The following is a 13062-nucleotide window of genomic DNA, read 5'->3' on the forward strand; positions in this document are numbered from 1 at the left end:
TTATTAAAGAAACAGTACATTATTTAGTCCCGTTCATTCCCATCTATGAAAGAGCTATGAAGGGGAGGATATTACATCCGCAGATCTCATCAAATATTTATTTTATTATGCCTGTAATTAACTCTTCTTGAGAGTGTGCTGAACTGCGGGGCAGGTCATAGCGCGCACACGTGCACTCTCTCTGTATATGCAGTACGTTCACGCACCTATAAACTAACATATCCGTGTAATATGGTTTAACGTGACCCTCGAGAGCTCATGCAAACCGCATTAATATAGGTTTAGTAGGTTACGGTACTGGATTGAACAGGGACCGAGGGGGTTTATAACACACACACAGCAAGACGATGATGAACGAGGCCTGCCAATGCTACTGTTAGTTCTGTAAGCGCTCCAAGAAAGCAGAAAGAAGGAGAATTATGTGACGGATCAGAGGCGAGGGTTCGGAGATGGGATAGGTAGTAGAGAAAGCTCCGACTGAGACGACGGGTCGTAAAAAGAAACCTGCGGAGATCACAAAGCCGGTGTTTGAGCCTCACCCTGAAATGACTACGTTTCACTGTCTTTAAACATCACCTTGGATCTACCCACACATCCAAAAAACCACCGAGACTTTAACTGCCAGGACCGCAGACACAAAGAAAGACGATCACAGCGTGGCTCCGGGCATCAAAACACACACTTTCTCAACTCTTATCACTTTGTGCTCCATCTTTTCTCTGCAGTGTAAACACCAGAAAAGCTTAACCCACCCATTCCCCCCAAAACACAACTTCAGGTTTCGACTCTTGCACAAAAATAACTCCTGAGTCTGGTTCTGTGCATGCATACTAATTCACTAATGGGAGGCCGCATTAAAACTAATTTCCGGAGGGTCTCAGCTGTGGAAGCACAAACAATGAGGCAGTCATACCTCTGTTGTGGAGGAGGGATGAGACACAGTTAACCCCTCGAGTTGTGCGAGTAGAAATCAGCAAAGATATGAGGAGGTGTGACTGACTTCCCGTCTTCCTTTCTCATATCTGCAGCTTCCAGATGTATCATTCCCCTCCCGGGGTGGTCGACAGCACAAAGGCCCATCCATTTAAAAAATGTCAACAGCTCAGGAGTGTGTGTGTGTGTGTGCGAGTTTGTGCATAATGCGTTCGGGGACTTGTAGCTCATTTGTCACGAGCCCTCGGGGAGCGCTAGTCTGTCGAATGATGTCGTCTATGAAGCGGTTCCATCATCCTAATCATCGTAACACCTCCCCCCTGTAGTCCTTTAAAGCCGTGCAGATAATAAAGCTGCAATCGCACCTGAACACCTCCCACACACACATCCTGCATCTCCTGCTATGTGTTTTTAGAGTTTAGGTCAACCCTGATGTGGATATATCAGACGGCGGATGCAGGGATTAAGGTCAAGCAGGCATGCTAGACCAGACTTCTTTGATTTATAGATAGAAATGTAAAATAACTCCTTCAGTATGTGAAGATGTGGCTCCGTATAATCAGGTTTTAACCACCATACAGTAAAGTATGACATATCACGAGCTCTCCAGAGGGGCAGGAGCTCAACTGCTCTCCAGGGAATCACAGAGACTTCGTATTTATCATCATAATAACGCAGTCAAAGCCACGAATGTGAAGCGGTCGCAGCTGTTGAGAGTGACTCGACTCGAGAATGAGATGATACAGCAAACATAGCTGACAAAAACCATAAGCTGACAGGATCAAAACACGTCGCATAGAAGAAAACATGTAATTTTAAAACACACTGTCATTGTTTTGCTCTTCCTTTCTTTGGCAGCTCTAGTCAAGCTTATTTTGGTTCTGGTTCAGATCCAGTTAAAGGAAGTGATATTCTATATTTTTGCTATTGTAGACACAAAACAAAAACAGTTTGTTTCCAGCCTTACTTTGTCTCTCCAATAGAAGAAGTAGAAACCAAAACTGTTTTTTGTACCAGGCTGTAAACATGTTTATTTCTGCTTTGAAACATGGAGACTTATGGAGACTGACTCACTTCTGGAGCCAGCCTCAAGTGGACGTTTGAGGAACTGCACGGAGGTTAATGCTTGGACTCAAAATACACCAACTTCACTGTAACTTTAACGTGTTTTTAATTGTTTTTATTTGCAAATATGCAAATTTTTGACTTAACTTCGAGGTGACGTCGCACCTCCGTCCATTTTAAAACAGGTGTGGGCTCCAGTGAAGTGCAGTCACTTGCTGCCTTCTCGCTGACGTTTATTAATCTCCACCACACAAACCAAAATGGTTTCCTTGCTGGAAAATTCCCCCTCAGTCACTGATGATAAACGGACAGAGACTCTGAAGCCCGCTGGCTCCGACACACACATTCAAGCGGCTGAAGAATATCGACAAATACGCGACTGATACCAACTCAAAGCAAATGAGTAACGCAGCGTCCTCCTCCACCTTTAATTATTTACCCAGTGAGAGTGAGCGCCGATGTTCAGCGCTCACACACTCCGTTTCACATTAATAATAAAGCCTCCTAGTGTGTGTGTGTGTGTGTAGCCATAGTGGTTACTAGTTGTGCCGATGTTTTATTAATGTGAGGTATCCTCACAAAGAGGCTGAAGATTTTTCTTTGTCGTTGCATGAGAAGGAAAAGCTGCGTTCGATTTACAGTAAAAAAACTCTTTTGATCTGATTCCCTTCATGGGAATCTGGGTAATAGAGTCCGTTCACGAGTGGAGGCCACATTCCCAAAGCCGAAAGCCCGAGGACACGGCTGATTTTATAAACACAAGAATTTTCAGCTGGCGTCGACAACAAGAGATCCAACTACAACTGCATTCATTGACCCGTACTGTGTGTGTAACGTCTTTTTCCAAAGCAGCAACCGCCGTGGTTTGTAGTGAAGCCAAAAAACGCTTTGATTGACAGGTGGATGTCGTCAAAGATGGCTTGTTTGAGCAACCAGCAACCAAACCAGTCCCATCTAAAAATCCCGCAGAGAATGTCACGTCACGGCCGCGTTGCTGTTTCGGTCCATCCTCCACGCGACATCAAACCCATACTTGCTCAGATTTGGTCTTTTTTTCTGGTTTATCTGCTTCTAAATATGTAAATATGCTATGTAGTTAAATTGTTACTCTTTTGGCTCGAAGTTTGAACGGGTAACAGCTGCTTCTGGGACATTTCTGAACATTTCGGTCAGATTTCAAACATTGACCGGCTCCAGGAAAGCATTGCATTCGTTCCCGGTTGAATTCATCCTTTATGCATTTAGAGAGTTTTGCAAATGGGAAAAACACAAAAAGAGGATCTGTGTGAGGTTAGTATGGGAGGAAAAATGACGCACATCAGTTTAGGGAAGATAAAAAGACATTTAATGGCAGAAAGGTGCAGGTAAGACTGAATCAGGGTCATGGTGGGCTTTTCTGGAGCCAAAATAAGTAGCTAATGGGTTTAAAGTCTTGTGGGATTGCACCACAGCATGCCAACGCTGTTCCTGAAGAATCTGTCTGTTTTGAATTGTTATAAATACATCGCTCCTCTTCCACACCAACTCTTGGCTGAGCTTTGTAAAAGATAACAAGCTCATTTACCGAGCAAACCTTCCGCTTTAGTTCCCAGCTGTGAGAAAAAACGCCCGGTCGAGTGCCAACGTGAGCGTAAGCTGCGGGCTTATCTCCGTCGATTCACACGTTAAAGGCTGCACCTACTGCACAAACACGCCACGAGGCATTGTAACAGGAAGAAAGGCAGATTAGGTGAGTCACGCTCGGGGGGGAGACAATGCCTGCTTTATTTTAGAGAACCTGCGATAAGCGCTGGAAACATTAGAAGTCATTAATTTGGTCTCTTCTGCTGGTTCGCAGCTCAGCCTGGACGATCGAGGGGCCGTGATGGCTTTTTGTGGCCACGCCGATGCGTTCGCCTGTCCTGTGGTCGGAGCAGTGACGCCTGAAGATGTTCCACAGAGATAGGACGTTTAATTTGTGTGTGTGTGGAAGATGGAGGGCAGAAAAAGAAAGGCGGGGAAGCCTTCCCCTGTCATGAGGAGAGCTGCTGCTGCTGCTGCTGCTGCTGCTCTGTGGCGAACCACAGCCCATCAACGTCAATTTAGGACTCTGAAAAATGCTAAAAACACGCATGCAGATGACACCCTTCACACAGCAAGATCCCAGCCCACTGTCAAAACTGTCCACTCAGCCACACACACACACATCCTCAGGCACTAACAACCACACACACATTCTTGGCATTTTCACAGGAGGAGCCAATTACGGCCACCTCCAACTGGCAGCTCTGGATGTTCGACACGCCGGGCTGAGACGACGATGGCGCGAGCTGGAGCTGGATTCTTTCTAAATTATCCTCAGGAAAACTCGCCCTCACATTCTGAGGCGATAACGCCGCAGCGTGGTTTTCTGAAAAGGAGGAGGAGCACGCAAGCGAACGCTCGGTCAACGCAGGAATTCAAGACTGAAGAACACAAACATGCATCCCACCAAACCTTCCACACGCCATGGAACATCAAAACTGACTCCCGATGTCTCGCGAGAAACTGACCAGGTAACCTTCTCCGATCACGCTGCAAAACTAGGCCTCGCCCGACTCAACAGGGACGCTGATACTCATCACTAAATGTGAAACCATGTTTTTGAGCAGTGTTCTAGACGCCAGACTTTGTTATCTTCCTCAGATTTGGTCATTTTTTTCTGGTTTACGTGCTTCTAAATATGTAAATATGCCGGACCTCGGTGCTTCTGCCTGGGGCTACAAAAGATGCTACCCAACTCCTGATACAGGCCGAGCTCATCTAGTAACTCGATTGCTGTAACGCCGTCCTGACGGGCCTCCCAGCCTGCACAGTGAGACTCTTTCAGATGACCAAAAGGTCACGTTACCTCCTGAAAACCCAGCTCTTCAGAGAGGACCTCGTCTCCAACAAAACCAACAACTGGACATGTGGTTAGTCGAGATAAGAAGATGCGGACGGACATAATGAGCCTCACGATGGACTGAGGGAAAATGACTCAAACCAAATCTCCTCCACCGTCATCCCTCGGTTGCACCGCGATTACACGTCTCTTGTGCTGTAACTGTGCTGCAAAACAGCTCCAATTAATGAAAAACCGACGCTGTGTGCAAATATAACTCATGATTTACACCTACCCAATGGGCATGTGTATCTATTTAGTCATTCCTGGAGTTTATCCCGCTTTTATTTTGGTAACGCGTGAATCACAACTTGGTGATAATTTGTGTTGTAGCTCGGGCTGTGTTTCTTACCCAGAGATAAAGTCTGAGGCGTCTTTATTACTCTCAAATATGGACTGTTGCAGGTTTTCCAGGATCACGTGAAGAACCTTTAGATTTAAGATGTTGCTACTACATAACTAATGCATGCAGCCACACTCTCCAACCGTTCTGCCTTCAAGAGCCAAGAGTCAACACCCTGAGCGAGCTGCAGAAGAAAACTTTTATGCACACGTGTCGAGTTATTCCACTCATCACTCCCCCAACAAAAAAAAAATCTCTATTTATGTCTGCAATCATCCGGCAGAGCCAGACGAGTATTACTCACCGATATCTGGAAGACTTCCTGTGTGTCATCGAGCATCTGCACTCGTATGGAGACATGTCTCCCTGCAGGCTGAGCTGGAGGACGCAGGCCCGGCTCCAGCGTGGACACCCCGAAGCTCTCTGGGGCGCCCAGCCGCTGTCCGGCTGCAGACGGCCTGTCGGCGGGTTCGACCATGATGACGGACGCTACGCGAGCTGCAGGCACCTGAGTTCACGTCTGGAGGAGAGAGGAATTAAAGTGTTTTAAAAACACAAATAGCACTGCAGGGCTTCATTATTGATTTATATGCCTCATTCATCGATTTTAGGTTATAAAATGTCAAATAAATAGTCAAAAAGTGCAAGGTGATGACTTTAAATGTTGAAAAATGGGTAAAATTGATTCATTATTGATTATTATGCCTATCAATTTAATAATTTTGAGCTATAAAATGGCAGAAAATGACTTTAAATGTTCAAAAATGTTTAAATATTCAGTTTAACATGATAAAAATCAGAGGAAAGTGGGAAACCTTCACATTTATGAGGCAGAAATCAGCATTTTCTCCTGTTTTCCTTTAATAGGAGCTGCCAAATACCGTTTGTGGGTTTTGTGGGGATTTCAGACTGTTGATCAGCCAAAAAAAGCAACTTTAGGACTTCATTTTGGGCTTCATTATCAATCAATATGCCTATGTTCATCATTTCTGAGCTATAAAATGGTAGAAAATAGTCAAAAATATGCATCACTGTTTCTCAAAAGTGAAAGGTGAAGACTTGTTGTTTAAATATTCAGTTTAACAGGATAAAAATCAGAGGAAAGTCGCATTTGAGAGGCTGAAAACTGCATTTTCTGTCATTTTTATATATAAAAAACACATTTTCCTGTTATAGACATTGCCAAATACCTGTTGTGGGTGTTTGATAGAAGAAAAAACGAAGATTAAAAGTCGCTTTCTGGTTTAAAGGTTTGTGTTTGTGCTTAATAAGTTCAAGAAATCTCCAGTCTGGGTTCGATTGGCCTAACCACCAGACATTTAGTCAGTGACTTCTTCTTCTGTGGGGTCTTTAAACCACAGACTGGAGCAGCCCCGTTACAGTACGACAGCTAAACTTAGACAGACGTGTCTCACACCTTCCAGCTGCAGCACATGCAGGTGGGATTTACTGGCGTTTCCCTACAAACTCGAACACACTCGGCTCCGTTTAAGACCAGTTCAGACTTGAATCAAAGTAGGGCAGGATGAGATACGGTCTGAGGACACACAAAGAAACTCACCCACCCCCCTTTCAGCGTCCCCACTCTTGATAAAACCTCAACCTCAACCTCAGACAATAAATATGCTCTCAGACGGTGGCTGACATCACGGCTGAGGAATGCTTTAGTAGACAGTCGGGGGCAGGAGGGGGGGGCAAAGCCGAGATGAACTGCCCCACATACAAACACAGCTGTTTTTCAGAGGTGACAGTCGCTGCAATCGCTGCCTAAATCCTTAAATCAATGTCATCAGGGACACGTCGGACGTCGTGTTGATTAACAGGTCGTTAAATCACAGGTTACAATCCTGAAAAACGGAGCCAGGCCGATAAATTAAAGATATTTTAAAAAGGGTCAAACTCAAAAAAGAGTCACCGCATTTCAAAGTCAGTTTCATCGGGTCGATCCCGAAGCGTCCTCCTGAGAAACACAGCGTTCTTTTGCCCAAATCTGGAGGCTGTAATTTGCGGTCTTCATCCCAAAAACTCTCCTCTGCGAGGCTGAAATGACACAGTCTGCAGGTTCATCCGACAAAAGCAGAGCTGAAGCAGTCGGTTTATTAAGCAACAACTCACGTTTACAGCTTCCCCAATGTGAGGGTTTGCTACTTTTCTCTGTTTTTATATGACTAAACTGGATTTTGGACTGTCGAAGCCAAAAAAACAACAACTTTAAGACTTCATTTAGGAATTTAAGGGACTTGTGATAGGCCAAACCAGATAACTGACTGTAGGGCTTCGTTATTGATTTATATGCCTATCATTTTCTATTTTGGGGTTATAAAAAGTCAGAAAACAGTCAAAAAGTGCAAGGTGATGACTTTAAATGTTGAAATCTTCACAAAAACAACATTTTCTGACATTTTTGCATGACAAATTCTGCAAAGACTAATCGGTTAGTCAGCTAATCGTTGCATAGCCCAAAAGGAAGAGGCCGCTTGGAAAGCCTCCAAGCTCAAGGCGAATCACTCCGTAGCTGACCTCTAACCTCGGTGTGAAAGTGGACTTCTTCTTCCTGCAACAACCGCAACCGAAACAAACTCTATACCAACAAACACATCCCCCTCCGTCTGCTGTTTCAGAGCTAATCCCTCCACAAACGAGCGCCTCTCTCGAACTCGGCGCTGACAAAAGCTGAAACTGGAAACTGGAGCCTCGCCAAGGATGTTGACCTGACAATAAAAAAAAAAAAAAGGGACCTGACATTCAAGTTACTCATTACACCTGTGGGAATGTTACCTCGCACTTCCCCCTACACCACAACCGCTCGGTTGTTTATCTGTAGCTGAGTATCGGCCGGTAAGACAGAGTCCTTTAGGGTCAAACTCGGTGCCACATACCCCGACAAACATCCGTGTGTCGAGGTTTGTCTCTCAAAAGGTTAAATTTCAGGCTCATCTCTTGACCTGCAGCGGCACCAAAACAACATCATACGTGTGATTTAAAGGCTCGAAAATGAAACACCAGTCGCTGAAAACGTTTTATCATCTCCTCGGTGAAGACTTGAGGGGATTATACGCGGAGTTTTGTCGGGCAAGAGCGGAATACAGAGCGGGCTCGTCACAAAGGGAGCCACTGTGGGAGCTTCCAGCGAGCAAGGGCTGGGACCCAGAGGCCTCTCGACCAGGCTTTGAACTGGTGTTAGCTGAAAGTTTCCCAAGAGTTTGTGAGAGGGGGGACCCGGGCTCTGGGAATCGGATGTTGAGTGCGCGCGTCTACAAAGAAGGCTTTATGTCTGAACAGGCACAAATCTGGTTTTTATTGTGACGCTTTGTGTTTCAATAAATGAAGACGGCACATGTGTCAGAGTGGCAAACTTAATCACATGGAGGTTGCGTAACAAGCTATAAAACAGGTCTCACAATCAACGCGCCGCACATGGCAAGAAGTGCAGAAACTGAGCAATAAAAGAGGATCAGAGGCCGTGAGCTGAAACTAAATAAAAAGGGGATGTGATTGACTCGCTGTGTGTGACATTGGGTGTTTGGCTGCACTGTTTGAACTGGAGATGGGAAAATAGTAAAAAGAAAATGCCTGTGATGACCCAAATCCAAAACCGACCCAAATATATTCAGTTCACTTCAGTTAAATTAGTTTAAAAGACCAAAGAAACCAGCAGAAATCCAATTTGAGAAGCTGGAACCAGTGGCTTTTTTTAAACATAATGAACACAAGACAACATCAGTCCTGTCCCTGTTTGCCCTGTGCTCCATTAACGGTTGAGCAAACCTCGGTTAACCTTCTCCTGTCCTTAAATATGCTACAACCCAAATTTTGAAGCCAGCTAACTAATCTATCAACTATTAGTTAGCTCGTTAGCTACTGTACAAATTTAAAGATGGTTAAAATATAAAAACAACTATCTATATGTACTGTATATATGCGTGGTTGTACACACACATATAGATACATACATAAATATACACACACATATATATTAACATCTTAAGATAGCTAGTGCTGTGCTAATATTAGCTATAGGTAGCTAACAGTTGATATCAGTTGTTAGTTAGCTCGTTAGCTACTGTACAATTTTAAAGATTGTTAAATATAAAAGCAACATGTATATGTACTGTATATATGTGTGGGTGTGTATATGTTTGTGTATATCTATAGTCACATCTTAAGTTAGCCAGTGTTGTGCTAACATTAGCTAACATTAACTAGCTAACAGTTGATATCAATTGTTAGTTAGCTCGTTAGCTACTGTACAATTTTGAAGATGGTTAAAAGACAAAAGCAACATAGCTAACTTGCTAGATAACAACTGTTAGCTCGCTAGTTAGCTTGTGTTCAAGTTTGAAGATGTATATAAACTGTATATACTGTCACATCTTAAGGTAGCTCGTGTTAGCAAGACACTAGCTAACTAGCAAGCTAGCTAACAGTTAATACTGATTTACTAATACTTTGGTTAGCTAGTTAGTTAGCATTTGGCTAACATTAGCTAACTTAATATGTGACATTATGCTAAGTTAGCTAATGTTAGAAAAACACAAGCTAACTAGCAAGCTAGCTAACGATTAATATTGATTGGTTAGCTAGTTAGTTAGCATTTGGCGCTAACATTAGCTTTATATGTGTGTGTACGCATATAGCCGCTTGCTAAGTTAGCTAATGTTAACAAAACACTAGCTAACTATAGACTAGTTAGCTAGTTAGCTGGCATTTTGCAACTTAATCAGAATCAGAAATACTTTAATAATCCCAGGGGGAAATTATTTTTGTTACAATACTCCAGGTTAAGTAATCATCAATTACGAACAATAAGATATATATATATATATATATACACGCACACAAAAAGGTATATACAAGAACAAAATTTACATTAAATAAAGTGCAACAAATGCAAATGTAATTTTTTATGTTTGTGTCAGATTACAGAAGGGGGTATATCTGACTCACTGAGGGAGGCGTTATAGAGTAAAATAACTATATGTCACTTTTAACCAAAAGTGAAAAATTTGGTTGCATTTTGCAACATAGACGAGCTAGCACGTAGCTTATCCAAGTATAGAAAAAGGAGGAAGTTGACCGAGGTTAGCTCAACTGTCATTGGAGCACAGAGGAAAAAGTTGCGGGAAGGGCCAATTAATCAAAGTTGTTGATTGATGGATGGTTTAACTGACTAATTGTTTGAGCAACACTGCAGGATATGATCAAAAGCATTCAAAATACCACATACAGCATGTTGTCATGAGGTAAAGAATGAATCTAGGAGCATAAAGGAGGTACATCCATTACCTGATAACAAGATCACATCGAATAAACAGATACTGACAGTTATAAAATGACACCCAGAGGCGTCATCGACACGAAATCAAGGCCACAACACAGTGCGTTCACGACAGATCAATGACTTTGCTGATGACACCACGTTCTATCAAGGTGACACTCTCCAACACAGGCCATTAAGCTGCTCCGCTGCCCTCAGGAGACTTTCTATTGTGAGGTTTGGAGGAAGGAGAGCGTGACACCATCGGGCAAAGCATTAACAAAATGAGGAGGGGGTGGTGCAAATAAGAGATCAATAAAAAGCAAAAAAGGGGGTTAGTTTGTCACCTCATAGGTGCCGTGCATGCATTCCCAAGGGGGTTGGGTGGAGGTGGAGGAGCTACAACATGCAGACGCGCCCCTATATAAGGCATCAAGAGTGCAAGAACCAGGATGTAGGTTAGCAGAGTAATCCTTTAGGCCGGGGGGGGGTGAAGATGTCAGTAGGGTAAGAAGAAACAGGCTTGTGTTGACAATGGAGGGGAGAAAAAAACAGTATAAAACATCATTAAAAGTGTTAAAAATGCACAAAATGTGAAGTTTGTGCAAAAGGTTGCACATGCATGCAAATGTTCAAAAGCACCAATGTGCTTCAGGTTACAGTAGAAGAAGCTCTGCTGGACCTCCTGAGGCTCAGCAGATTAGGAAAATGAACAGGCTGCAGTGGGAGATCACCAAACATCACGCACTGGAGGCGCCCATTGAAACAAATGGTTAAATCTAAACAGCACACATGCTACGTGTAACCTCGCTTCATGATCCGGATTGCATGATTTCCTTTCCTTACCCCCGCTCTCTCTCTCTCTCGTCTTCCTTCAGGATCCACAGATTGTCCGCCTGTAAAGATCTTTGTATCCAACCCGCACCGCAAAAAATAATAAATCCCGCACACACGCACGCAGCGTTTCGATCTCAGTAACAAGTCCGTGTGTGTGTGTGTGTGTGTGTGTTCCTGCCTCTCAGGTGGGACGTGGTTTCTGTGCGGTAGCCATTGAGACGAATATGGGAAGCCGTGCACTGAGCTCTTTTTCTACTGGAACAATAAAGAGGAACACACCGCCTCCAAGCACGGCCAGCCCGGCTCTACAGTCACACAGGCGGGGAGAGAGCGACCGAGGGGCGGGTACAGAGCGCCACATCACGGCTGGTTGTGGAAGTGGCGGTGTGGAGAGAAATCAGTACTGACCTAAACATCTCAGAGATATCATACAAAGTGCATGTTCCCTTTATGCATGATTAAGTTTGTATAAAATATAGATAATTTGTCATAAATATTGTTAAAACATGTTTTTTTTCTTTACATACACAAACTATAGGCTGAGACACACGGAAGAGCAAAGCGGTCATACATCATGCATTTTATTTTCTTCCATTTTCTTGTGATAATGAGTTAATTTCACTTGTTTTTAAGAGATAAGGAGTTAATTTAATTTGTTTTCTCAAGATAATGAGTACATTTTATTTGTTTTCTTGTGATAACAAGTTAATTTCACTTGTTTTTAAGAGATAATTAGTTAATTTCACTTGTTTTTAAGTGATAATGAGTTATTTTCACTTGTTTTTAAGAGATAATGAGTTAATTTCACTTGTTTTCTCAAGATAATGAGTACATTTTATTAGTTTTCTTGTGATAACAAGTTATTTTCACTTGTTTTTAAGAGATAATGAGTTAATTTCATTTGTTTTTAAGAGTTAATGAATTATTTTCACTTGTTTTTAAGAGATAATGAGTTAATTTAACTTGTTTTTAAGAGATAATGAGTCGATTTCACTTGTTTTTAAGAGATAATGAGTTAATTTCACTTGTTTTTAAGTGATAATAAGTTAATTTCACTGGTTTTTAAGAGATAATGAGTTAATTTCACTTGTTTTTAAGTGATAATGAGTTCTTTTCACTTGTTTTTAAGAGATAATGAGTTAATTTCATTTGTTTTTAAGCGATAATGAGTTAATTTCACTTGTTTTTAAGAGATAATTAGTTAATTTAACTTGTTTTCTTGAGATCTCTGGAAAATAAATGAAACAAACTCCTTTATCACGAGAAAACGGGGAAAATAAAATGTATGACGGTTTGGGGCTTCCGTAGAGATACAAGCAATGTCCCCTTACACATTTAAGGGGATTTATTGTCAGAAATTAAATATAATATAAATATGAATATTTCCATTAGTGTATAATCACCTGAAAATAAAAATATATAATATATTTTTTTTCAGTTGCCCTTGCCCTTGCAGGTTTGGGAGGGTGAGGCGAGGTGTATTCAGTTTGGTTGCAGTCTGCAAGTACAATTAAGCGGACTTTATTAACTTCTCACACTTCTAACAAAAATACTTAAAGAAAATTATTAATAATTCTATAACTTTCGTAATATAATATTTATTATGTCTTTTTTGAAAAAACATAGTTGGCCCGTACGGGGATCGAACCCGCGACCTTGGCGTTATTAGCACCACGCTCTAACCAACTGAGCTAACCGGCCACGAGTCACCAAATCCGGGACGTT

At 42.4% G+C, this 13062-nt stretch overlaps 1 protein-coding gene and 1 non-coding gene across 2 annotated transcripts in view; both read right to left on the bottom strand.

Moving 5' to 3' along the window:
• LOC104936516 (FERM, ARHGEF and pleckstrin domain-containing protein 1) overlaps positions 1-11715 on the bottom strand; it is a 48481-nt gene extending 36766 nt beyond the window's left edge. The window contains exons 1-2 of the mRNA XM_019258281.2: positions 11347-11715; positions 5548-5763 (exon numbers count right to left, since the gene is read on the bottom strand). Coding sequence (XP_019113826.1) covers positions 5548-5721 — 174 coding nt within the window. The 5' untranslated portion in view covers positions 5722-5763; positions 11347-11715. The remainder of the gene's footprint in view (positions 1-5547; positions 5764-11346) is intronic.
• Positions 11716-12964: 1249 nt separating this feature from the next.
• On the bottom strand, positions 12965-13038 carry trnai-aau (transfer RNA isoleucine (anticodon AAU)). Its single transcript has one exon. It is a non-coding gene; the product is annotated as a tRNA-Ile (tRNA).
• Positions 13039-13062: the final 24 nt, after the last annotated feature.

This window comes from Larimichthys crocea, chromosome XIX (genome assembly GCF_000972845.2).
Source record: "Larimichthys crocea isolate SSNF chromosome XIX, L_crocea_2.0, whole genome shotgun sequence".
NCBI classification, from domain to species: domain Eukaryota; kingdom Metazoa; phylum Chordata; class Actinopteri; family Sciaenidae; genus Larimichthys; species Larimichthys crocea.